This window comes from Bubalus kerabau, chromosome 3 (genome assembly GCF_029407905.1).
Source record: "Bubalus kerabau isolate K-KA32 ecotype Philippines breed swamp buffalo chromosome 3, PCC_UOA_SB_1v2, whole genome shotgun sequence".
NCBI classification, from domain to species: Eukaryota; Metazoa; Chordata; class Mammalia; order Artiodactyla; family Bovidae; genus Bubalus; species Bubalus kerabau.
In genome coordinates this window covers 37,034,625-37,061,661 of record NC_073626.1, presented here as the reverse complement: position 1 = coordinate 37,061,661, position 27,037 = coordinate 37,034,625, and the positions used below count along the sequence as shown (strand labels likewise).

Below are 27,037 nucleotides of genomic sequence, written 5' to 3'. Positions count from 1 at the left end.
CAGGGCGGCGTTTGAGTGGAAGGGTCTGGAGCGCCTGGAAGGCGCCTGCGTATTCCTTTGGCCGGGTGGGAGCCAATCAGGAAACTGGGCGTGGCTAAGGCATACGCCTGCGCAGTGCTGCTTCTGCGGGGGTGGGGCGTGCCCAGAGCTCGGGGTAGGGGGCGTGGCCTAAGAGGCGCCTGCGCGGAGGCAGTTGGAGGGAGGCCCGATTCCCCTTTGTTCGACTTCGCCATTTTGCGAGGCAGCGGCAGTGGCGGCGGCAGCGGCGGCTGGAGCCTCTGATTGGGTTTCGGGGTCCGGTACTGGAGCCAATCAGCGCGGGCAGCGAACCGGGGGAGCGAGGCACGGTGAGTGTGAGGAGCCAATATCCAGCGGCCCAGAGCCGGCCCCAGCGCCCCGATTGGCGGGTCTCGCTGACCACTCAGGAGAGGCCCAGGCGCCTGTCGAGCCCCGGGAGTCGAGCTGAGTCTAGCCGAGCGGGGTGACCTGCTGCCCCGGACCAGAGCCTGCGAAGCTCTCCGGGGCACTCCCCACCGAGGCCTGCAGGGGGCCGCCCCGCGAAGGGATGGCGCCCTCGGGAGCAGGCATCTCGGGGCCCAGACCCGCGCAGGGTGCCAGGGCCAGTTGGGGATGCGTCGCTGTTCTCCCCGACCCTTTGGCCCAGTTTCTCGGGCCCCAGACCAGGGGGTGTGGGGTTTACCTGCCACAAGACCCCTATGTTCAGGTATACACCCACTCGGGCCTAGGCAGTTTCCTCCTGGTCTTTCTGGCCTCACAACTTAAACCTGCCCTTGCACTCAACACGCGGCGGCCCCCGGGACGGGCAGTCTTCCTCCCGCCGGGCCCGCGCACCCCTCCCCTCCGTGAGCGGGTCTGTCCTGTCTGCAGCCCTCTTAGGAGGGGAAGGAGGACCGGGGAAGATGTGCGCCGTGGCCACCGGGCCCCGCGTGCAGCGCGGAGAGGGAGCCGGCCCGCCCCCGCCTCGGCACTCTGCGGGCCCGCCCCCGCCGTCCCTCTGCCGGAGGGGTGGGGGGCGGGGAAGGGGTTCGTTAGTGCGCCCCCTCCTCGGACCCCGCTGCGCCCCTCCTCCTAGCGCGCTCCCGGGTCTCCGGTCCCGGCGCCGTTACCACCCCCTTCTGGCTCGTCATTTCCTCTCTTCCCCGCCCCGATCGCCGGGCAGAACCGCACACCTCCGTCCTGGAGCCCATCCAGGCGGTGTCCCTTCCTTGCCCGGGCTGTAAGCCCCTGTCCATTCGGTGCCTGGAACCTCGCTCTTAGAAGATTGCGAGCTCTGTGCATTCCTTTCCCCCGAGGCTGCACAATTTGCTTTCATTAGTCTTATCTGTTGCTCATCTCGTGGATTCTCGCTCCCTTAGGAATGTACAGTTTCTTTTCCTTTCACCTTTCTGTGTCATTTCGAACATGTCAGACTTCACTCGTTAGCTTGGTTCACAGCCATCTCTTGGTTTGTTTTGTTCCCCAGTATGTTGACGTTTTCTTGGGTATTTATAGAAACTTAACAGTCTTCTGGGGTTTTCGTTAGGGTGAGAGGAAATCTCCTTTGACAGCCAAGTATCGAACAGTTAGTATAAACCAGGCGTCCATCTGCTGGGGGGAGAGTGATTGTCGATGAGAACCTTCCCAGCCTGGTGGAGATTGACAGGTGAACAGGTGATTCATCTCTCAGGGTTAGTGCTGTAACGGGGCCACGTTCAATTCTGTGATGTGTGAGCTAACGACAACCTCGGTGGAAGGCCAGCATTGCTACACTTTTAATTGGCCTTGAAGGATAATGGGATTTCTTTGGGGAGGAAAGAACGGAAGAGCATTGCTCACAAAGAGAAGAGCATGTGCTGAGGCACCAAACTTTGCTGTGTGTTCGGGGGAAGAAGAACGTATAGGGCAGTGGGCATTTGTGACAGTTCAGTAGGTTGGGAAACGCAGTTTGACAAAACCACTTGTATATTTTGCTAAGGGGTTTTTCGGAAGCAGTTATTTTGTGGAGATTTCAGAAGTCTAGAAGCACTTTTTTTTTCCCCCCAAGTTTGGAAAAATAAGTTACTGGCCTATGAGATTCTGCTCCACAATAACAACTGACTTTGGAGGGGAGGAAGGGAGATTTTTCTCCTAGGACTTTAAAATTTTTTACTCAGGTGAAGCACAGTACAGCAGTCCTTGTTACATACAGTCAGCCTTTAGTATATGATGCCTATTTTTATAATCACATTTACTGAAGTCATATAACTGGTAAGTTTCAGAAAGCTACTTCAGTGCTCTTTCCACTACTAAAAAATTGGGGACACTTTTGTTTTCATTTTTTGCCATGAATTTTTTATTGTTGAACTCATTTAAAAAATTGATTTGTAAAATATCTGATAGATGGGGCACTGTGATTTAGATTTTTTTTTAGCACGTTTACATTTGCCTTTGGAGAGGATAAATACCTTGGGACTTAAAAATGGTAGTTATGTGTCACTCTAAAACCAGCAAACATTTTTGCTAGACTTCTTTCTAATAGACAGTTATTGTCTGGTCATATTATTGCTAAACCCCTCTAGAAACCCTACTTATTTGCAAAAGAACTTCCTTGCCTGGAATTTTGAGTACAGTAATCTGACCTTTAACTTCTCTTGACATGTGGCCGTTTAGCCTGCTGTTTTATATGTGGAAATTTTTCTCTTTGTTTTTATGCTATGTCTTCATTTGGAGCACTCCATTTCCTTCCACTTGGTCAACGTGTAGATCCTACGTGTGCTTAAGACCAGGTCAGATGCCACATTTTTTTTTAAAGACTTCATGCCTGTCCCCAATTTCTGTCCTTCAAACTCTTTTTGTTTGTTTTTTTCCTTTAGGGATTGCGTACAGATTTTTACCCCTTTATTAAATTTAAAAACATATAGTTTTCCTTTTATTTCTAAAACCTTCAAGACAGTGTTTGACATGTGGTCCATCATTAGTGGAGATTATGCAAATTAGGAACTGCAATCCAGAAACCTTTTGGATGATGGGGATACCAGAGATTTTTGTTCTCTAGTCTTCTATCAAACAGATCAGGACCTGTTTGTTAAGTTGTGAAGTCAATTTAGTGGACCAATGCTGGTAATTTTTTACAGTAGAATAGAGAATACCACCATTCATCTTAAGTTATACTTACAAAGATCAGTCATGAAACGTTTAGTTACCTTTTTAAAATATGGTCTAAGTGCATTTGTGATAGGAAGTGTGTTTCTTACTGTGAGCTGTCAAAAAGTTTAAAAACTGCTCTTCTAGTCTTTGCCTGGTAGTGATGATCAAATATGATAATTCTGCAGGATTTTTCACTTGTTTGTTAAGGTTGAGTTTCTGGTTGAGTTAAAATGTGTGTTGGTCCAAAACAAATGGATTTCTAAGTAGTTTGCTGCGTTTCAGGTTCTGTGCCTTGAAGTGAGGAGGAAGAGATTTTCTTGCTAACCAGAATAAACATATGTTCTTTCTGTCTTTGAGGAAAAGACATTCAAACTTTGAATTAGGAGCAAGAACTAGACAGACTAAATCCGGCCGACTTAATTCTGTCAGAATGTGGGCAGAAAAGCACTTCAGGAAAGACGATGTCAGTTATATTGCAGTTCTGCTAACTGAAGCCCACAATAATGGGAACATACGGCTTTACAGAAGCTGGTGGCAACTGCTGTTCCCCATTGGCAGTCTAAATATCATGCTCCACGCTGAGTCACTCCCCCAGTAATACATGATGAGAAATGGCTGTTAAGCTTGAAACCCCTTCTGTTTTGACCCATCAAAGTATAGTGGATTTAAATGTTTCTAAGTTGTAGCATTTGTATTACGAGGATAAACTAGTTAAAAAGAAAACCTGCATGACATTTTATCAATCATTTCTTTGCACTTCCAGTATGATGTAAATTTATGGAAATTAGGGGTCAAGGGAAAAAATCTCAAACAGGAAGGGGACTGAAGGTGGAGTGGGTTGTTAAAATACAGAGGATGTTGCTTCCGATCCTTATTTTATTAATCAACTCTTTTGAGATATAGTTTAGACATAAAGGATAATCACTTTAAGTGTACGTTTTGATGGATTTTGATAAATTTATACACAAATGCAACCACCACCATAATGAAAATATAAAACATTTTATCACCCAGAAAGTTCCAGATGCTCTATCCCAGTCAACTTCCCTCTTCCCCATTTTCCATTTCCAGGAAACTACTGATCTGCCTTCCATCTCTGGATTACTGTTACCATCTCAGGGTTTCATATAAGTGAAATCACACTACTCATGACCTTTAATTTTTAATTTTATTAGTTTAGAAACATAAGTGCAGTGTGTATATTGCAGTTAGAGACAAGATAGAATTTAGGAAAGACCATTCACTTCCCTGGAAAAGCCACTTAATCTGGCTGAAATTCTGGTTTTCTGTACTGTTTCCAGAATCTCTGAGGAGCCAACTCAGTCAACCAGTTTAGAAGAGACATATAAAAACCAGAAGGCCGATTTGTCCTTATGCAGTGAGAATTAACTGTTAGGTTTATTTGTGTTACTGATCATATCTGCTCCCTGTTGGCTACTGTATATGAATCCAGATTATAACTAGATGCGTGTTTGGTGAGCATTCCATTAGAGCAGGGGTGGTGAGATGAAGAACCACATGGCCATATGTACTGTCGGGGTCAGTGGCATGGTCATCCTGCCACTCACTCACGGCTCTTACACTCTTATACTCTGTACCAGTTTGTTATAAGTAATAGACTTGATTGAGTTTTATTAGATTTTCCTCCCAACATTTAGTATAAAATGTTTTAGATATACAGTAAAGTTGAGTTTTATAATAAACACCTGTGTGCCTGTCGTCTAGAATCTGCTCTTAATGTACTGTACTTGCCTTTTTAGAGAGGTATCTGTATATATCTATGTTTAAACTTAACTTCACCCATCAGTGCACTTCTTCCTGAATATTTGGGCATTCACAAATACTGAGCCACTTAACAATCAATGGTGGGTAGTTCATCTCATCCACCATGTGTGGATTTGTGGGGAGAGGTACGTTGCTTTGCTGCTATGATGTGCAGCTCATGTAATTCAGTGTAACTCAAGTGTAACTGTCACTCAAATTTTAGAATTTATGGAGGCCTGGAGAAAAGTTTGGGAGAAGATTTAAGGTTTTTAAATCAAGCCTTTATTCAGGGTTCTCATTATAACTTCAGTTTATCTAATCGTGTCCTTATTTCAAAAGGAGCTTTCAGCTGTTAAAGTGTATGAGAAGAGTAAATGTGGGCCTTGACTGCATATTTAATGATATTTGTTGCTGTTATTCAGTCACTAAGTCATTTCCAACTCTGTGACTCCATGAACTGCAGCATGCCAGGCTTTCCTGACCTTCACTATTTTCCTGAGTTTGCTCAGCTCCTGTCCATTGAGTCAGTGATGCCATCCAACCATCTCATTGTCTGTTGCTGCCTCTTGCCCTCAATCTTTCCCAGCATCAGTCTTTTCCAGTGAGTCATTTCTTAACATCAGGTGGCCAAAGTATTGGAGCTTCAGCTTTAGCACCAGTCCTTCCAATGAATATTCAGGGTTGATTTCCTTAAGGATTGACTGTTTGGATCTCCTTGCAGTCCAAGGGACTCTCAAGAGTTTCCTCCAACACCACAGTTCAAAAGCGTCAATTCTTCAGTGCTCAGCCTTCCTTATGGTCCAACTCTCACATCCATACATGACTGCTGGAAAACCCATAACTGACTTATATGGACCTTTGTCGGCAAAGTGATGTCTCTGCTTTTTAATTCGCTGTCTCGGTTTGTCATAGCTGTTACTCCCAGGAGCCAGTGTCTCAATTTTGTGGCTGCAGTCACCGTCCACAATGATTGTGGAGCCCAAGAAAATGAAACATGACACTGTCTCCACATTTTCCTGGTCTGTTTGCCATGAAGTGATAGGACCAGATGCCATGATCTTCGTGTTTTGAATGTTGAGCTTTAAGCCAGCTTTTACACTCTCCTCTTTCACCTTCATCAAGAGGCTCTTTAGATCCTATTCACTTTCTGCCATTAAAGTGGTATCATGGGCATATTGGAGATTGTCGATATTTCTCCCGGCAATCTTGATTCCAGCTTGTTCTTCAGCCAGTCAGGCATTTCACATGATATGTACTCTGTATATAAGTTAAAGAAGCAGGGTGACAATACACAGCCTTGACATACTCCTTTCCCAGTTTTGAACCAGTCCGTTTTTCCATGTCCAGTTCTAACTGTTGCTTCTTATCCTACATACAGGTTTCTCAGAAGGCAGGTAATGTGGTCTGGTATTCCTGTCTCATTAAGAATATTCCACAGTTGTGATCCAAACAAAGACTCTAGCGTGGTCAGTGAAGCAGAAATAGATTTTTTTGGGGGGGGAGGGGGGGAGGAATTCTCTTGCTTTTTTTCCCTTAATATTAAAAACTTACAAAATTTTTAATGTTTGAAGTAATTGTAGAGACACAGTATCATTGTGATAAAATGATAAAGACAAAAGAATCCTTACTCTTTGGAGGCAGATGCTGAAGTATTTATGGAGCTACGAAGTAATAAGGTGTCTGGGATTTGCTTCAAAATATTGCAGTCCATGGGGTCACGAAGAGTCAGACTCTCAACTTGGCGACTGAACAACAGCAATGCAGAGGGAGGGTGGGTGGAAAAATGGATGAGATATATGTGAAATAAGATTGACCATGGGTTGAAAATTGTTGAAGCTGGGTGATTGCTATGGGGAGTAGGTGGAACATTATAGTGTTCTCACTATTTGGGGTATATATTTGAAAATTTTCATTAAAAAAAGTTAAAATTAACAAAGGGTGGGGTATTATCAGGCATTCAGATTCATGGCTGAAGAAAATGTCGAGTCTTTTCAGAGAAAATAATACCCTTGATATGTAAATTTTTTTTCTTTAATCTGCAAATAGCATTTATGCCATTTCTATAATTCCTTTTTATTTATTGCTCTGTATTAAAGCCCAAACTCCTAAACCTTCTCTGTGTCTTTCTTAACACTGATAAGCAATCTGTTGGACTTCAGATCTGGGTAATTACGTACTAACTAATAAATTCTAAAATTTTAGATTGCAGATCACATGTAGTACAAATGTGTTACAAATTAAAAGCACAGTTCTCTAAAGTACATGTGCAGGCCTGAAATCTGTGTTAAATGGGCCTTGTAAGAAAGTGATTCTGTAGCTTAATGAGAATTTCTAAGGTGCAAGTGTTGCTCTAGCAGTACTGAAAGGGAAAGTTGCTGATGAGTAATGACTGAGCATTTTTAAATATGTTAAATAGCGTTATCAAGATGCTATTTAACATATTAAATGTTAATATGTTAATGCATATTAACAATGGAATATCTCGGAGGCCTTAACTAACACTCTCACTCTACTTTCTTTTCTTCCCTCTCTAATAGGAGTGCATCTGGCAGTCCTCTAGGGTCTCCAGAGTGACGCTGACTGTGGACAGGACTCTGATTTGGAGGGGCCATGGAACAGTATGCAGCAAACAGCAACAGTTCAGCAGAGCAGATTGTTGTACAGGCTGGACAGATTCAGCAGCAGGTATGGAAGTAAAACTGCTTTAAACAAAATGACAGCAATGGAGGTGATGATAACACATCTCAGTTCTAGATTTGAGAGGCATCGGATCTTCTAGTGGGTCTATTTGTGCTGAAGTACTTTTTGAAGATTGGATTTATTGTGATTTCTCTGATTTTTTCTGTTCAGAAGTCTATCTAGTCCATAACTACTTAGAATTTGATGTCATGGGTTCCCGGTTTAATAAACTGCCCCCTTTTATCTTAGTAGAAATCGAAAATACTTAGTCTGTTTTCAGATGGAGCTTTGAAGGGTGGTTTTGTTTTCCTGGATTAAATTTGGTTGTTTCTCTTACTGATTAAGCCATCTTGTGGTCTGGTAAGGCTTTGGCCTTACCAGATAGACAAACCAAGATAGCTTCTAAGAAATGCACTATTTAATTTGATCCATCACAGTGTTTATTTTGAAAACCTGTAGTTCAATATGAGGATAATAGGTATCCACACTTATGGATAAGCACGTATTAGAAAGGATTTCTGCTGCTGGTCTATTCCTAATTCAGATAGGTTGCCTTCTTGAATTTATACACAGATTACATTTTCTGATTATATATACCTGGGTTTGTTTTAGGAAAACTTCTCTTGTTTTTTCTCCCTAGAAGAAAATAAATTTATTGTGCATTGATTTGGCCTGTAGGCCAAAATTGGAAATGTTTTGTTTCCAAAATGGGACCTGGATAATATAGAAAAGTCATTAGTCGGGGGGGTGGGGGGGGCGGCGGAGTAGGTGGGCAATGGTTGTTTTGATGGTGAGTTGTTCTGTCTAATGACCAAAGGAAGGAGCTACTTTTTATTAAAAGAGATTAATTGTCAAAATTCCTTTGCTGGCTTTTCCTTCCACAAAACTGCAGCTTCTTTCAGCTGCCTTGATAGAAAGGGAGATTCCACAGAGAACCCTCCGTTCATTCATACCAGTGCCCTAGTGAGTGAATTCTTGCTCTGTCTGAAGTTACTACTAGGGGTAATAAAAATTAAGTTGAGTCTGTGAATACATTGCTTCTAAGGTAGTCCAACTGAGTAGGAGTAATCCTAGTTTGGGGACATGAGAGCAGTGACCTCATGAAGATGTTTTTGTCTCATGGTGATTGCTTTATTCTTCCTTTCTGGTGATTGCATTCAAGTTCCAGAAGTTCTTCATTGTAGCTTCTAGGCTGCTAAAACCTGATGAACTATTTTGTTCTTGTGAACTCATTTGAGGAAATAAAAAGAACGTTAAAATAACTGCATGCAGAAGGATCAAATGCTTAATTTTGGAGGGAAGGACTGCATTAAAAAATTTTTGTTAATAATGTCAGCTATATCGATGTTTTTGAGTCATGGAAGTGTATTTGAGTTCTGCTCTGGAGACAGAAGACTGTAATCTGTAATTTGTAAGACAGAAGTCTGTAATCTGTTGCCTTCAACAAAAAGCTTCAGTATAGGGAGTCTCCAGTTTGCAAGTCCTGTGTAGGGTGGGGCTATTGAAAGAAGACCCTTCCTCTCCCATAAGAGGTGAGGTGATCTCATGTCTTGAACTATACATTTCCTTCCTGACACATTTCAAGCTCTTCCTGTTCCTGTTCTCAGCAGCAGGGTGGTGTCACTGCTGTCCAGTTGCAGACTGAGGCCCAGGTGGCATCCGCCTCAGGCCAGCAAGTCCAGACCCTGCAGGTAGTGGTGCTCTCTCTGACTCTCTGTAAGCACTGCATGGACTTCTCTCCTCGTGTCTGGTGCTGTTTGTCGTAGGATCTCACGGAGGGACGGCAAAGCCAGTTGCATGACTTTGATGCTGCTAACTTGTCCTTGAGGCTTATAAGATGCCAGTTTCCTAATGTGTTGTGCTAAATCATGTAGTGATGCTGTATCAGTTTTCTGAAAAGCCATTTGGCTAGTATGTTTTGGGGGGAATACCTGAGAACAAATAGTGAAGAAATTCTTACAAGTGGCATTAGAACCTATTTAGAGCTCAGATTCTCTAATAAGATTGCATTGTAAATTTTCTTTGTATTACGATAATAGAGAAGAAAATGTATACATTTTACTAGGCTAGATTGTGCTTTATTAAAAGGATAGCTCAGATATAAAATAATGATTGCGTTTGACAAGATTGATCTAATCACTGAATCTTGTTAATCTCTGCTATCCTCTCACTACTTTTCTTGGGGAAGTTGTGACCTTATTATTGGATCTGCAGAGATTGCCCCATAGCTCTTGGTTGGACAGAAGAGAGATATGCTGTCTGTAAATCTTAGGTATTATACACCGTAAGAATTCCTACTTAAACAATGCAGTTTCTTAACATTATGTATGACCAAGTTAAACACCTAAATTGGGGTTAAATTTGGGCCAGTTCCTATGTAAACAGAAGAAGCAAAAGTCTTTTCTGTATTTATTAGGTTACTTTAAAATGACCACATTTTTGAGAACATGGCAAAGTTCAAGTAGCCTGCCTTTTTTCCTCCTCTGAATGGAAATGAGTAGGACCTAGAAAGTAGAGCTGGCATCTCACTTTACTGTTGGTGCTGCTTAGCAAGCATCCTGCAGTGAACTCCCTTTTGTAGTCATTTCACTTTACCCTTTCAGCCCTACTCCCACACCTGCCACTCTTAATGTTTGATGATATACATCCGATTCTAAGCATAAATTAAGCTGAAATAAGCTGAGTTTGTAGGTACTCCCAAACTGTTCAAATCTCAGAGTTCAGCAGCTTGATACTCACGTTTCTCATGCTTGCTTCATCTTGTTGATACATAAAGTAGTATTGTCGTTAACCACTTGTGGAATGGGAACTTAACCTGCTCTTAACTGTATGGCTTCCTGTCTGATGCATGCATCCTTGTATCATCATATGTTGCAAAAACAGCAGGTTCCTTGGAGTCTCAAATGGTTCATCCTGTGCATATGTAGCCTGTCAGTGAAGGGAGAAGTTAAGATGATGGATAGCCAGAAAAGTACAAAATAATTGCCTTAAAACTTGTTTCCTTCTTATGCAGATTTTAAAGAAATGGAAGCACTTTATGGAGATAATGGAAACCTTTCCTCTAGGGCTCTGATTATTTGTGGAGAATTTTAAATACTTCTTTCAGTTAGTTATGCAATAAATATTTTTAAAAATCTTTCCTAATAGAGCATGTAGAAGCATTAGTATAGCAAAGGGAATTTGATTTGGGATGGGGAAGTGAAGGGAGAAAAGCAGAGGAGAATCAGATTGTAAAGTCTTTAAAAAGTGAAGTGGAATTTGTCAAGGAGCAGTTTAACAAAACACAGAATTTGAATGTTCCTAAAGATTCCAATACACTCATAGGGATGGGGAGGGCTTAATATCTAATCTACTAATCTAGGACAGATTGATCTTTTAACTAATTACTGTTATTTGAACATACTTTCACTGGCATTGAGAATGATTATTTCAGATGTACAAATTTTCTTTTGATCTGTTACAAATACTTCCTCAAAACAAAGATAGAATCTGAAAGTTTTGGATTTTCAGCGATTTTGTTGAATACTTCAATTCACATCTAAAGTGGTTTGGGTTTTGACTTTCAGAATGCATTCAGATAGCTAGACATTTTTATATTGGGACTCAAGATGTTATAGCACTTCAGTGCCCTGGGTTTTAGAGGGATCCATTTACTCATTAGAGATTGAAAGTTAAGAGTTTTTTGGTACTGTTGAAAATTTATATAATTTTCATGCTTTTTAAAGCTAAAAGAACTATGCAGATATTGCAGGGTCCAGTGTGAGCAGTCCCACCGCAAAAATTGTAAATTGACCAATATATTTCTAGGCATTTATACTAGTAGGCTCCTTAAACAACCACAGGACAAGAATTCTCAGTGGTGAGGTAGAGGGTAAAAGGTATGTGTTTCATTTATGCTTGAGAAACTGTAAGGAGGAAGGATATTCTATATAAGCTTTTGGAGCTGCTTGATACCTCACCTGAAGTCATTGCCAGGTACAGTTTGATTTACTCCTTCCAAATTACTAAGAATTTGCACGCCAACCACCATCAGCCCTCCCTCTCATTGCCTACTCTCCAGTCTTCACCTGAGACTATTCCTGGATATTGGACTAAAAAGGCAAATAGTCTTGATGATTTGATTAAATACTTCTCATGAGTTTAGCCTATAGTTGATGATAAACACTTTGTATCTATTGAGACTTCCCAAAGACTCTGCTTATACCCCATTTTATCTGACTTTTAAGTATTCAGCTTGGCACTTAGTTACAGATACTGTATTTTTGAAGAAGACTGCTTGAGGATGAGGACCTGAAATTATTTTCTTAGTGTCTCTCCTACTTTTTCCTCCTCTAGAAAGACAGCAGAGTAGTTGCAGTGATTGTCTTTAGGTAAAAATCATTTTGTGTCTTATGTTATTTCATTGTTCTTATTTTACTTTATTCTAGGTCCAGGGGCAGCCATTAATGGTACAGGTCAGTGGAGGTCAGTTAATCACATCAACTGGCCAACCCATCATGGTCCAGGCTGTTCCTGGTGGACAAGGTCAAACCATCATGCAAGTACCTGTATCTGGGACACAGGGTTTGCAGCAGGTGAGTGGTATTAAAAAAAAAAAAAAAAAATTTTAGAATATCAGGATAGAAGTTTTAAGAAATAAGTTGTTACAAATTGAAAATTGATACTGTGTTTATTGCTTCTTACCTTCCTTTTGCATTTAGTTGCATTTAGTCAGTTTCCCACCTTTGTAGTGTCAGTGATAGAAAGCAGAGCCATAGAGAAATAGGACATTTCTGGTAAGGACGAAGTATTAGACATGATCTTGAATCAATGTAAGTAATATAAAAAGAGAGCTTGCTAAGTCATTTCAGTCGTGTCCAGCTCTGCAACCCTAAGGACTGTAGCCCCCCAGACTCCTCTGTCCATGGGTTTCTCCAGGCATCAGTACTGGGGTGGGTTTGTTACCAAAAGAGTATGGAGGGTCTGGCTGCTCACTGCTCAAAAGCCAGTAAGCAGGCCAGGTTGGTGGAAGGGACACAGGGAAGTTTGCTTTGTTTCAGATGCTGGCAACCAGGGAGGGGAAGGGTGGTGGACATCTGTCCAAAGTCCGACTTTCTCCCCACCTCCACACCAGTGGCAACCAGTGAGGCAAGAGCTTTTATAAACAGGAGGGGTCTACATACAGGAACAGCAGAGTCAGCTCTGACAGTCATCTTCAGATTGCTCTTCAGTGGCCCAACCACCATCATCTTCGTTGTTTTAGGTGTAGTTAATCTTCAGCTCCAGGGTCTGTTTGTTCCCATTTCTTTTTGCCAATTCTTGGAATTGTGGCAGCTCATATTCTGGTTACAGTCTGGTCATCATGTAGTTAACTTCTCCACCTGGTGTTTTATTATCTATAAGACAGCTCACAGGATATAGCTCAGAATATTATCTATAGACCTTGAGAAAGAACAAAAGGTCCTTGACTGTGCTTAATGACTACATTATTATTATTAGTCTCTTTTGACTGTTTTCCTTTGTTCCCACATTTCTCACTTCTCTGTTTAAACTTACTGTTTGACTCAAGTTTTCCACAGACAACAGGCAGGCAGAGGACATGGTTAGGGGCAAGGACTATAGAGTCCTGTTCCATTTCAGGTTGCCATGCCCTCCTCTAGGGGATCTTCCCAACCCAGGGATCAAATCACATCTCTTATATCTTCTGCATTGGCAGTCAGGACCTTTACTAGTGCCATCTGGGAAACGCTTATAAAAAGAGTATCTAGTTTAATAAAAGTCATCATCAATGTGTCCTTTGTTGGCTCTTTTGGGCACTGAGGGGGGAAATGTATAGTCTGCTTTGGAGATTGTTGTTTTGGGTCAGAAATATTATCCTTTTCATTTCCTTCCATGTTATTTATAACTTATCTAGCCAAGTGATGAAAATATTTCAGTCCAAGCCTATCACACACACCTCAGGCTATACTTAGAGCAAAATTTATAACCTTGAATATTTTAAAAGAACTGAAAATAAATAATAATTTTTTTTTAGGAAGTTAGGACAAGAAGAAAATGTGCAAAAGATAGGTTAAAATTAATGAAGTAGAAAACTAACAAAAATGTAAAAAACTAAGTAAAAGCTGATTCTTTAAACAGACATGTAAAGTAGTTAGGTAAATTCACTGGAAAGACTGATTCAGAAACAGAAAACAAAAGTAAAATTACAGGCATTTTTATCTCGTTGGCAGAAATTTAAAACACTGATTATATCCAGTGCTAGAATGGGTGTAAAGAAAATGAAGCACATTATTTTTGTTGATTTTCGAATTGTAAAGTCCTTTTGGAAGGTATCTTGCGCTAGAATATTTAAGCCTTTTGATGTACCTGTCCCACTTCTGAGAATCTATTCTATAGGAAGAAAAGATAAATATGTAGGAAGAAATAAACAAAGACATTTATTGCAGCATTATACTAGCAAAAAAAAAATTGTAGCCTGAGTGTCTGTTGGTAAAGAATCGATGGAGCACATCATACTATGTTCATATGGTGTATTATGTCCTTGAACTTCCTCAGTGGCTCAGTGGTAAAGAATCTGCCTGTGATGTAGGAGACGCAGTAGACTCAGGTTCGGTCCCTGGGTTGGGAAGATCCCCTGGAGAAGGGAATAGCTATCCACCCCAGTATTTTTGCCTGGAGAATCTCATGGACAGAGGAGCCTGGTGGGCTACAGTCCATAGGGTCACAAAGAGTCGGATACAACTGAAGTGACTCAGCACACGTTATGTCCTTGTTAAAAAGGATGAACTGTTAACTTTGGGGGAAGGGTTAATAACGAAGTATTTTTAGTGAGAAATAATTTACAGAGAAGTATATGCTTAAGTCATATCACCTTTGTATTAATAACTAATAGCCAGATCCCAGTGAGTGTGTGTTTGTATATATATATATATGTTTATGAACTTTTTACTAAAATTTTCTAAAGCTGCTTATATCTTCTGTGATTTCATTAATATCTTCATTTTTCTGGAGTAATGTAATATGAAGTGAAGTGAAGCTGCTCAGGCATATCTGACTCTTTGCGACCCCATGGACTGTAGCCTACCAGGTTCCTCCATCCATGGAATTTTCCAGCAAGAGTACTGGAGTGGGGTGCCACTTCCTTCTCCAGAGGATCTTCCCCACTCAGGGATCGAACCCAGGTCTCCCACATTATAGGCAGACTGTCTGAGCCACTAGTTGAAAAAAAATTGAGCCATGCTTGATAACTAAACTTTTAAGTTTTGCATATTCCCTTGTAGTTTTGTGCACACCTCTTGGGCATAGTTGTATACAAGCATATAGTTTTATTGTTGTATTTTTGTTTTACTTCCTTTTATTTTTAAATTCCTTCATAATAGTCATTTTGATGAATCAGAATTTGTAATTTTCACTGTGTACTTAGAGATTTTTTGTTTTTTTTTTTCTTTTTGCTTTTATAGGTAAGGTTACTATAAATGTATTTGAATTTTATAGCTTTATTTTTTTCACTTGAGTTTAATCTTAGGGGAATATTTTTGGGAGTGGAGGAATTGGTTGGGCAAAGGGTAAGGTCATTTTTAAGGCTATCAGCATATTTTTGCCAAGATAGAGTTGTAGTCAGGATTAAAAATAGTTGCTACATTTCTCCATGCATAAATGTATGAGTCTTTAAATACACTTCAGCGTGTGTGCTTGCCTCAATTTCACACTGCTATTTCATTTCTGTCCTTCCTCTCAGTGCCTCCTCTCCAGTCCCCCCACTTGGCATGCCCTCTTCTCTGTTGAATAGAAACAGTGGGATACAGAGCTAGGAAGACTGTATCAGGAATACAATGACCTGAATTCATTTGCAGGTCTGCCATTAGACAGACTTTTTGCTCTCGGCCAAGTTCTTTGATTGTTGGTTTTCTCATTTGAAAAATGCAGTTTATATCAGGTGATGGATAGTGTTCGTTTCAGCTGTAAATTCTGTGGATTTTGTAGGATTTTTGGCCTTTAAGAGAAGACATTGAAAAGGTTATCTTATTCTCCTCACTCCAGGCAGCACTGTTAACTAATCAAACCATCTTGGAAAAATTATTTTCTGTTAATGTTGCATGACATGGCTCTAGGTATGATTCCATAGCCTTCCATAAAACACTTAAAATTTCAATCCATTTTTATTAGAGGTTACTTTAGTGTGTTTTTTTTTTTTTAATAACCATGTCTTTTAGAAGTGTACTTCACCTTTTTTTGAATTGTACCTTCTGTTTTAGAATTCCAGTTAAACCTAGGCTCTCTCCTTAGATTAAGATCCATGGCGTGATATAGATAATGGAGTAGAGAGCCAAGAAATAGATGTAGGAATATTGGAAATTGGTATATAACAAAAATAGTATAAAGTTTCAGTGAAGAAATGGTTCAAGAATGGTATCAAAAAGGAAAGTTGATCTCTACCTCATACTATATCAAAAATACTTGCTAGATAGATTACAGATCTAACTATAAAAAAAGCATACTTGGAAACTTATATTCTGTTCATAGGAATATTTTCTTTATGATGTGGGGTAGAGAAGGATTTCTTAAAAACCAAAAAAAAAAAAAAACCCATAAAATTTTATAACTTAAAAATTTGGTGTATGTCAAAATATATCGTAAAATAAAGGTAGAAGACATAATTTGGAGAAGATATTTTTAACATTTAATGGGGTTTGTGTCCAGAATACATTTTTTAAAATTCTTTATATGTGTTGATATGAAAGTAACAGTGGAATAGAAAAACGGGCAAAGAATATGAGTAGATAGAAGAGGAAACCCTATTGACCAATAATAGGTATTCCTTGCTATCCAAAACAGGTAGAAATAGATCCAGATAACCAGATAAATTTCTTGTTTGTTTATTTACCAACATTTTCTAATTTAATTTGTTAAGTGTTGACTGCAGGGGTATGTAATATGATAATACCCCTTTCTGTACAAAATCTTTTAAGGATTTTATGTGTGTGTGTGTGTGTGTGTGTGTGTATTTATAGAATTCCAGCTGGAAAGTTTAAAAGTTACTTAATAATTTTTTTCAATATTTTGTTATTAAAAACGTCAGACATAGACACAAGCAAAGAGAATGATATGGTGGATCCTCATCACCCATTTTAACACAAAAACTAGTATTTTACTGTTTAAATCTATTTTCATCTATTTTCCCTGACTCAAGGATTATTTTGAATATATACATTACCATTTCATCTATCAAAAATACTTCAGGGTGTATTTTTAAGTGAATAAGCTTTTAGAAATATATTCCCAATGCCAGCAATATCATCTTTAATATCATCCAGTATCCAGACAGTGATCAAAATTCCCCAGTTTCATAAATGGAAAACAAGCTCTCTCTAATTCATAAGAGAGCAGAACAGGACTTGTGTTTTTTTCCCTCTCCAGAGCAATTCCTGCCTTCTAGATGAATTTGAGTAACTAACACTCCTGGACCAATGGAGACCAGTGTCAGCAGGGCACTAATCTTGGTGTTCTCTTCTGCAGATACAGTTGGTCCCACCGGGACAGATCCAGATCCAGGGTGGGCAGGCCGTGCAGGTGCAGGGCCAGCAGGGCCAGACCCAGCAGATCATCATCCAGCAGCCCCAGACGGCCGTCACTGCTGGCCAGACGCAGGTAACTCCACTGTCTCTCCACGGCGTCAACAGAGGAGCACAGCTGCTTTGGGAGGGTCAGACAACTGGGTAGAGTATATCACATGTAGTAGAAATGGGGAAGAAAACTATCACAAAAATGCCTTTTTCTTAAAAAGCACTGCGTGGTCCTTTTTTCTTGTGGTGTCTTTGGAATTATTAAATTGTGTCATGATTTTTTTCCTCCAGACACAGCAGCAGATTGCTGTCCAGGGGCAGCAAGTGGCACAGACTGCTGAAGGGCAAACCATCGTCTATCAGCCAGTTAATGCAGATGGCACCATTCTCCAGCAGGGTACGAATGCCGGGCATTTCTGTTGGACTTTTGGGGGCATCCTGTTCATCTTGAGCAAATGAGTGCTTTAGAAATTTTGTGGTGACCTCTATACAACGTACTTTTAAAACAACAACAAAAATGATTTCCTCTAAGTGTCCGTTGATTGTTAGTTCCTTGTCACCAACACGTGACCAGTGTTGACTCCATCTGCAGGAGAAAACTGCAGTAGCTGTTAAAGGCAGCCACTGTGACCCTGGGGATTATATAAGGTTTTTATTCTTTCTAATAACTGTTCTCTAAATGGAAGACTAGAAATACGGAGTTTCTTTAGTGGTAGAGAAATACATCACTGCTGCTTTTTTTCTTTTTCCCCCTGGCCACTTCATTATTAATTTATTCCAAAAGACTTATATGACCACTGTGTATATAGCACATTACTGAAAACAGTTTTCTTCTCAAAGACACTCTAGTCTAGTAAGCGAGACATGAATGTGACCAAATAAATACCGTGTAGAACCCTTGTTAGTGGTATGTCTTCTGTGACTGAAGGTTTGACTTGGGATTAAAATTTGGCAGTAGACAAAATCCAGCGAGTGCAGGCAGTGTGCTCTGCTATGACCGGAGAGAGCCAGAACAGGGATCGCTCAGAGAATGATGGACACATCCTCAAGTGCTGCTGTTGAGGTCTGGGGGCTTGGCATGCCTGGTTTAATTTTAAGATTTAGTCCTGTAGCTGTCTGACTCATTGTCGGTTTAGAGTAAACAGTTTTTTAAAAATATGCATCCTGAAGCAGGTCATTTATAAAAGAACAGTGGCTATAGCTGAAGTCAGACTGACTCATAGAAAGGGAAGCCTCCAAAATATTTGGTCACCCATTGAAAACTTTTTCAACTCAGTATGAGTAGTTTTATTCAGAACTAGAACCCATATAGTTATTAACATCTCTAAACTTGTGATTACTTGAATTATATACAGCAAGCAAGGCACAGAATGGAAGAGTGCCTTTTCTCCCCTTGTGCTAAAAGCCCATGTTTTTCCAGGATTAATACGTGTGTGCCAGATAGAAGAGGGACTAACTGTGTTCCCTTCTTTCTGTATACCTGTTTTTTTGTTTGTTTGTTTTATGTTTTATTTTCTTAAAGTTACAGTCCCTGTTTCAGGCATGATCACCATCCCCGCAGCCAGTCTGGCAGGAGCACAGATTGTTCAGACGGGAGCCAACACCAACACAACCAGCAGCGGGCAGGGGACGGTCACTGTGACACTGCCAGTGGCAGGCAATGTGGTCAATTCAGGCGGCATGGTCATGGTAAGAAAACCACTCCTTCATTTCACTGTCTGTAGTTTATTTTTCCATGTATCTTTGTCTTTGAAAATTTCTTCAGCTTGTATTTTAAAATCTCTCATGAAGCTCGTGTATAATCCTGACCTCTTGAGACTGAGATTCTTAAGACACAGTGGTCTACTTTTACAATAAACATTACAGTAAACCATGACTCATTCTGTGCACCTACTGTGTGCCAGCGACTATTCTAGGTGCTAGAGATACAGCAGAAGAAAAGCAGATGTAAACATTCACTTTTCTGGAATCTTATTCATAAGTGAAATGAAGAGAGTTGTAGACTACTAATCTTTGGGAAGTAGAAAGTATACGGCCCAAAGTGGGTGAAACAAAAACGTTCAAAATTAGAAAGGTGTAGTCAATGGAGAAGGCAGTGGCCCCCCACTCCAGTACTCTTGCCTGGAAAATCCCATGGACGGAGGAGCCTGGTAGGCTGCAGTCCATGGGGTCGCTAAGAGTTGGACACGACTGAGCAACTTCACTTTGACTTTTCACTTTCATGCATTGGAGAACGAAATGGCAACCCCCTCCAGTGTTCTTGCCTGGGGAATCCCAGGGATGGGGGAACCTGGTGGGCTGCTGTCTATGGGGTCACACAGAGTCGAACACGACTGAAGCAACTTAGCAGCAGTCAATAGAGAAACCAAAAAAAAGGTATGATGTAAATATATTGGGAAGAGGGGAAGGAGAGTGGACTGTAAACTCATATGTCAAAATAGGGTGTCAGTGTACAGTACCTAAAATGGGTAAGCTAAAAAAGAACAAATATTAGAAACCTACACAGAAGTGGAGGAGTCCACTAGAAGAAACAATGTAACCACTTAAAGTTATTGTTATTGGGAAGGTAGTGGAACCGGATTTGTTCCGGAAAATGTGGGTTGAATTGTATAGTAAGTTAACAATTATGTAACTAAACGATGTTAGCATCACTCGGTGGATTTGAACCTACCTTCTTCCTTTGTGTTTCCCTTGTGCTCTTTTACTGCCTGTGATTACTGTTCATGACCATTAGATGGCAGCAGACATTCTTAGAAAATGGAGCTGTGTGTGGACAAAAACCTGGACAGGGTTATGTTGTTTCTCAGTGTGGGTCCTTGGCCCCCTATTACAGAATCATCTGGAACATTTGTTTAAAATGCGGGCCTTAAGTGTAAATGTTCTCCAGGAATCTGCTTTCAACAAGTACCCTATAAAGCTACTTGTCATAGCATTCAGAAGAACAGGGACCAAGAAATTGTTTCCCATGTCCATACTTCATGTTACTACTTAATAAGCTCTGATTTTGCTCTTCACACAGATGGTACCTGGTGCTGGCTCTGTGCCTGCAATCCAGAGAATCCCTCTCCCTGGGGCGGAGATGCTTGAAGAAGAGCCTCTCTATGTCAATGCCAAACAGTACCACCGTATACTTAAGAGGAGACAAGCTCGGGCTAAATTAGAAGCAGAAGGGAAAATTCCAAAGGAAAGAAGGGTATGTATAACATTGGGACGGATACAGGATGAGAACAGCAGGGTCTACTTCTGAAATAACCTTTTATGTGGTTAGTTTCCTGGAGTACCTTCCAGGCTTTGACATAAGATAGCTGTTACCTTTTGTAATGGTACTTATTATTGCTATATGGAGCTGCAACTATAACATTTAAAAAATAACTACAACATAAATAGCGTTTTATTGTTGTTGTTGTTGTTGTTTTTAATCTTCCATAAAGTCCAGAGGTGGACTTACTGTCTGTCCTGGTGACTCAGACAGTAAAGAATCCGCCTCCAGTACAGGAGACCCAGGTTTGATCTCTGGGTTGGGAAGATCCCCCCGGAAAAGGAAAAAGTGGTTACCCACTCCAGTATTCTTGCCTGGACAATTCCATAGACAGAGGAGCCTGGTGGGCTACAGTCTGTGAGGTTGCAAAGAGTTAGACATGACTGAGCGACTAACACAAAGTGCAGAGACCTATTGTCCTGTGGCAACCCTCAGGAGCATTCCCCTCCTATCTTACTGTCCTGATTGCTTAGTGTGCTGTCCATAGTCCAAGATGACCACCTGGGCTCTAGCCAAGGAGCAAAGGGAATAAGGAGACTTTCTTTCAGGGAAACATTCAAAAAGTTCCATAATCACATTAGCCAAAATTTAATTACATGGCCACACACACACTGCAAATAAGGCTAGGAAATGCCATCTCTTTAATGAGACTGTACCAGCTAAAATTTGGTTTGTTACTGAAGCAAAAGGGAGGATATATATTGGGGGGTAGGTGGTTATCACTGCTATATCTTTGGGGAATCTGTATTTAGTTATTACTCATTTGGCATTTACATTCTTGTGATAGTTAGATACGGTTAGCTGCTCTTTGTGTTTTCTCCAAGATTTCTCCATAATACAAGGTCATAATTGCCCCTGGTGGCTTTGATCACAGCCGTTCTAAACTTTTGAGCATTGGAGAGCTCTGCTGCTTTCAGCTAGTAACTTGGTTTTTCTTGTTTTAGAAATACTTGCATGAGTCTCGGCACCGTCATGCCATGGCACGGAAGCGTGGTGAAGGCGGACGATTTTTCTCTCCAAAGGAAAAAGATAGTCCTCATATGCAGGTAAGAGGATTTATACCTTTAATTCTTAGCTTTGTTGCCTTGACTCTTCTTGGGTAGAAGCCTTCACAGTGTCCTCTTGGTATTTTCACACTAGGGACTAACAAGTCTGTAAACTGGATGCAACATTGTGTATCTTAGAGTCCCTTTGTTCTTAAAAGAACTAAGGTCTTTGATCCAGTGGCCTTTTTTCCTCTGTCTTTTCCAGTTACTACTATTAATTCCTTCTTGAAATTCTCACTTTTTTTGATTTTCAGAGAACAAGTTTATTCCCTAGTGTAGTAGTAGCAGCAGCTAACTCTTAACTGCTGTGTGCCAGCCATTACGTTAAGCACTTTCATAAGCATTTTATCATTGAATCTTTACAACAGCCTTGACCCCCATGAGGTAAAAATTATAGTTTCTGTTTTACATTTGAATCTGAGGTTTAGAGGGGTTAAGTCATTTGCCTACAGTAAAATATCTAATAAAATGGCACAACTGAAATTCATACCTAGGCTGTGTAATTCCAGAACTTAGTCTATAGCCATACTGGTTCTTACATCTAATTTCACTGATTGTATCTTATTGGCATTTCTAGTCAATGTGTCCAAAGTAGAACTCTTGGTTTTTATTTTATTTTTAAACCTAAACCAGACACTCTGAGCTCTCAATAAGTCACATGTCCCTTCACCCAATTATTAAAGCTAGAGTTGTCCAGTTTTGAAGTCCTCTTGGTTTTAACTCTAAACTATTCTCTGAATCAGCTTACTTTTTCCCTCCCAACTGCTGTCAGGCTAGTCTAACCCTCTCTTTGCTTCAGTCAAGGCAACAGCTGTCTAGTCTCCCTTCTTCCCCTCTTGTGCCCCCTCTAGCTCACTCTCCACGTCTTAGTGTGTGTATCATATCACATCACCAGCCTGCTCCCTTCCACTCCTGCCCTTTTCCATTTGCACGAAGACTAAAATCCAGAGTGCTTACCATGGCCAGCAGGGCCCTGTAGGATCTAGCTCCTGCCCACCTTTGGCTTTATTTCCTCCTGCTTCTTGGTCTTCATGCTCTTGCTCTACTGTTCAAGAACCTCTGTCTTTAAAATAGCTTGTCTGTAAAGCTTTTCACGCCATCCTTTTGCATGACTGTCTCCATATCTTTTACGTCTTGGTTTCAATCTGAGGCTGTATCCAGAGGTCTCTTCTACGCCATTATTTTCTCACATCTTCCTTTTGAGTGTAGTAATAATGATTTTATTTGTGTAACTGTGCAGTGGTTGTCTACTCTAGACTATAAGCTGTGTAGAGAGTCAAGAATTGTTGTTCCCCATTGTATTTAGCATAATACCCATTCAAGAATGAGCACCAGTAAATTTTTGTTGACTAGGTTCCTCCCACTATTCTGTTCCTCCCATACAGAAGCTTTATTCTGAAGACCCATCACATTCCAGCTTTACTGTTGTCCAGTCCGTCTTTATAAGATAGTGCTTTTTTAATCTTGGTGCTTAGTCCATGGTGAGAACTCAGTAAATGTTGGTTATTGGTCTTCCTCTTTGATCAAGACTCAGCCTTTTGTCCTACCACCCCTAGAAATGTTTCAGCTTTTTCTTGGATCATGCCAGTTGAGACTTCAGAGCCTTGGTGTGGAGGAACTGAAGGTGGTTGTTATGTGGTGGGTTTTTGTGTATATGGTAGCACTGCATGGCTTGCAGAACCTTAGTTCCCCGACCAGGGAGTGAATGTAAGCCACAGCAGAGGAAGCACCAGACCCACCACTGGACTGCCAGTGAGCTCCAAGGACTGATCTTCGTCTTGACAGTGCAGGTTTTTTGTAAAGGGAAGGCGGCAGGCAGAGTTTAGTGGAAAGAAGATTAAGTCAGAGCCAAGAGATTTGAGAATTAATTCTTGCTGGGCTTGTCACTAACTTTTTGATTCTAGTCCAAGCTTCAGATTTATCTGCAAAATGAGTGGATTTAAAGTAAATAAAATCCAGTGTCCTTTCCAGCCCTGCCAAGTGCTCGGTATTTAAATAATGAAAATATACAACATCACTTGGTTTCTCTAGGTCTTTTAGCCACCTAGGGATCCTTAATCCTTAAGTGTGTAGAGCACAGCACAGGTGTTAAAAAAAGTGAGATACTCTCTCAACTCTGGAGTGTTCTGTCATGGAGTGCCAGGCCAGGCTTGAAATCTTTTTCTCAGAATAAGTATGCAGACATAGTGTTTGTGTACTTCCCCTTGGTGATAAGTAGTGAGAGCCATGAATTCCCAGTTGCTTTTGCAAAGGACATTTTTACTGTGCTTTCTTTTGTAGGATCCAAATCAAGCCGATGAAGAGGCTATGACACAGATCATCCGCGTGTCCTAACCCCAGGCCATGTGATGGAGCTGATCAAGGCCATATTCCTCACAGTTTCCCACTGTTCCAGGGAAATTGATCAACTCGCCGATGGGACACTGACGATCACATTCTGCCCTTTTCTACAGGACAGAAACCACTTAGTTTTTAATAAGTGGCTCAGTATTATAATTGCAAGGATGTCTGGCAAACTGAAGTTGCAAGCCTTTGTCTCACCCTTTCAGTCAGGACTTATCTCAGACTGTTGCTGACATTGACATTTCATGGATTGGGATGATGCAAGGGACTCATGCCAGCCCAGCAGCACACACATAGCACTTGTGTTGACTGGTGATGCCAGCCAGCCATCTGAGCAGAGGAGAACAACCTTCTCAACCTAAACTGCAACTGGGGAAGCTGCAGCCCATTACTTCCCACAGATTCTGAACAGTACCCATCCCTCTAATGGGAGATCTCAGGCTGACTGATGGACCTTTTGTATTCAGAGATGGTTTCCAGGCAAGGAAGCTCCATCTCATGATATGGAAACAATAAATTCTGAGATAATTCATCTAATCTGTGGTAATAATAAGAATCTCTTCTACCCAGATGATAGATTGGGATTTTTGGACTCCCGCCAAGAAGAAGCTAACTCTGGGGATAGATTGATAAAAGATTCAAGCACTAAAAACATAAATTGCTGGATCTCTTGAGGCTTTCACAAGGTGTGGTCTACTTGTCTGTCTGGTGACAGGTCATATCGACCATAGTTCTTGTTGAGGCTACTTGTAAGATGATTTTGGGGTATTGGACCTTGAAACTGCCTTTCCTTAGTAGAAAACAAAATTATACAACTTCTGTGCTGAAGTACTGAGGACATGTACAGTAACTCCAAAACAGCAAAACTAGAGATTTTCAATCATAGGCTTTGTGACAGCATTTGGGGAATAGAAAGGTTCGTGTGTGTTTCAGTCCAGAAGGACAAAGAGTGGTATATATACCCTTGTGATGTCATATAGCATGATTCACCAGTGGATGGATGCCTGGGATGGATCATTATAATGAAGAGAAGAATTTACATTTATACTATAACCTTTTAACAAGCATGGAAAGGGAAGTCTGAGATTTGACCCTTGACAACTTCTGGAAAGCACTGTTCAGTCAAGCTAGCTGGGACATAATCCAGGTTGCCTGCTAGAGTGTGAGGTGGATGTTGGCTTCACTCCTGCTGTGCTTTGTGCTGGCCCAAGAGAGTGAACATTCTCATTCTTCCCATGGCAGCTGATTCTTTGGTACCAGTTTCCGTTCGTTTCCCCTTTTCTCCATAGGTCTTGTGCAGAAAGGCTTTCACTTTGCATCCATGTTCTGGGGGTAAAGTGCAGATTGGAGATAGAGATTCCTGCAGGGTCAGGAGCAGGGCTGAAGCCCCCCAAGTAGGCTGTGCCTCAGAAAAAAAAAATGTTTCTTTTCTAGGTGTGGAACCCTGGGAGGACTAAGGTGATTTCAGAAGAGTTTTTGGTTTTTGTTTTTTTTTTAAAAAACAAGGAAAACTTTGTAATTCTTTCAAAGAACATTTGGTTTCAATTTCAGTACAAGACTAGGGATTGGCTCTTCCTTTGATACTACTCTAGCTGTATTAAGAGGGAAAAGAAATTAAACCTACCAAAGAAAACATCACAAAAGGATATCAATGTAATGGTACAAAACAGAGGTACAGAGCTGTGCAGAGAAAGCAGGAAGTGAAGTATCTCCCTACTCCCTTGAGTCGACTCATCTGACCCTTTGGTGTTGACTTCATTTGGTAAGCCCCAGGTTCTTCAGATGACAGATTACTAAAAACAATGAGGAGTTTTTATCCTTTGGTTTTGTTTAGGAGTCTTCAAGATGCAGAGTTCAGAAGAAATTCCTCAGACCTAATTTCTAGTACTTAAGCCAACAACAGTTCTAAAATGCTATTTATTTGTGTCTGTAAGATTGTACATATACTACCAACCTCATACTGTTGTGGATTATTTTCTCACAAGTTTGGGTTTTGTTTTTTTTTTTAATGAAATGCTTCAGTTGTCATTTTGTCATTGCATTTCAGACAGCTCATGACCCTTTTATTGTGGTCATTTTAGCACATAATAACCCACAAAGTGGGGGTGAGGTTTGGATTTTCTTCTTTGTTACTAGAAGTTCTTTTATTCATTTGTCCTTGTGACTGTAGTGATGCAAAAAGAGTGAATGGATGAGTGAATAATTGGTTTAATACATAGTTATTTTAAGTGCTTTTTTTGGCAGGATAATTGTAAATGTATATATTTTAATTGCACTGGTACATTGAACATGTCAGTGTCTATACCACTGGACCAAAAGAGCATTTTTAGAGCAGTTTTCTGGCTAATGGATGTCTGGTAATAATGTCTTGATTTTCCTTCGGGACTCAACTACATAGGAGGGTTTGGGTTTTTTTCCCCCTCAGCAGTGGAAGAAGCACAGGTGATGGATCATTGATGTCATTTCAGTTGTTACTTTTTAAAATAAATATAAAAATGCTAAAAAGTGTCTTGAATTTTGAGGAGTCTACATCCCATGGGTTCTGGATTGTGTTTATTATGTATTGCAATCTTTGTAAACACGTGTGCTCTATGGACAGTGTCAAACTTGGAGCTGTGTGGTGCCCCTTCACCTCTTTTTTGCCCTTTGGGCCCTCCCACTCTACTGAGGAGATACTACTGTCACCTGTGGGTTGATCATTTATTTGATATTCTCACTGGACGTGTTCATTAAGAGGCAATAATTCCATGAGTAAAACTAGCCCTTTAGTTGTCACCAAAACAGCATTGACACATGTAGAACTAAACACAGTGAAGATGTGATTTTTAATTTCTTTATGCAGAAAAACAGACGCATTTCTGTGATTGTTAAAAATCCATAATATACTCATCCTTGTATTGCTTAGTATTTTAACAAATACGAACCACAGACCGGCAACCTCAAATAGTACCTTTTCACACAAAAGTGCGAGAGAAACGGCTCGGGAAATACTCCCATGATACCGAATGACCTGGCAGACAACAAAAACGGAAGAAAAGGACTGCCTGTGTTAAACAGCCTTAGTCTAACGGTATTAAAAACCATTCTGAGTTTGCTTTCGTCAGATGCCAAATGGAATTCGTCCTTAGAAACTAAGATGACCCAACTTTCAATGCCGGTGAAATGAAAAGGACCGCCCTTTAGATACTTAGCCCAGTTGATCAGTTTCATTGTAGAAGCATTTTCATGTTTCAAACATTTTAAAACGTCAAGTTTTGCTTCTTCGAAGACACCGCCCA

General features: G+C 40.7%; 2 protein-coding genes across 9 annotated transcripts in view; one reads left to right on the top strand and one right to left on the bottom strand.

Moving 5' to 3' along the window:
• OARD1 (O-acyl-ADP-ribose deacylase 1) overlaps window positions 1-27,037 on the bottom strand; it is a 160,234-nt gene that overhangs the window by 5,906 nt on the left and 127,291 nt on the right. The gene's annotated exons all lie outside the window — the stretch shown is intronic.
• NFYA (nuclear transcription factor Y subunit alpha) lies at window positions 209-26,267 on the top strand. Of its 6 annotated transcripts, none has more exons than XM_055571445.1 (10): window positions 209-347; window positions 7,428-7,575; window positions 9,180-9,263; window positions 11,997-12,143; window positions 17,065-17,196; window positions 17,403-17,508; window positions 18,634-18,800; window positions 20,131-20,304; window positions 21,315-21,416; window positions 23,697-26,267. In XM_055571445.1, the coding sequence occupies exons 2-10, from the start codon at window positions 7,501-7,503 to the stop codon at window positions 23,748-23,750; spliced, it is 1,041 nt and encodes a 346-aa protein (XP_055427420.1). In that variant the 5' UTR covers window positions 209-347; window positions 7,428-7,500; the 3' UTR covers window positions 23,751-26,267. The 6 variants fall into 6 exon arrangements, with proteins under 6 accessions (XP_055427420.1, XP_055427421.1, XP_055427418.1 ...); XM_055571446.1 differs by having other exon boundaries at window positions 9,177-9,263; window positions 18,652-18,800; XM_055571443.1 differs by having other exon boundaries at window positions 9,177-9,263.

Coding starts and splice junctions, on each gene's coding strand:
- NFYA (XM_055571443.1), top strand. CDS start 7,501: ATGGAACAGTATGCAGCAAACAGCAACAGTTCAGCAGAGCAGATTGTT. Junction 9,264..11,996: donor AAGTCCAGACCCTGCAGGTA/GTGGTGCTCTCT, acceptor ACTTTATTCTAG/GTCCAGGGGCAGCCATTAAT. Junction 12,144..17,064: donor GGACACAGGGTTTGCAGCAG/GTGAGTGGTATT, acceptor TCTCTTCTGCAG/ATACAGTTGGTCCCACCGGG.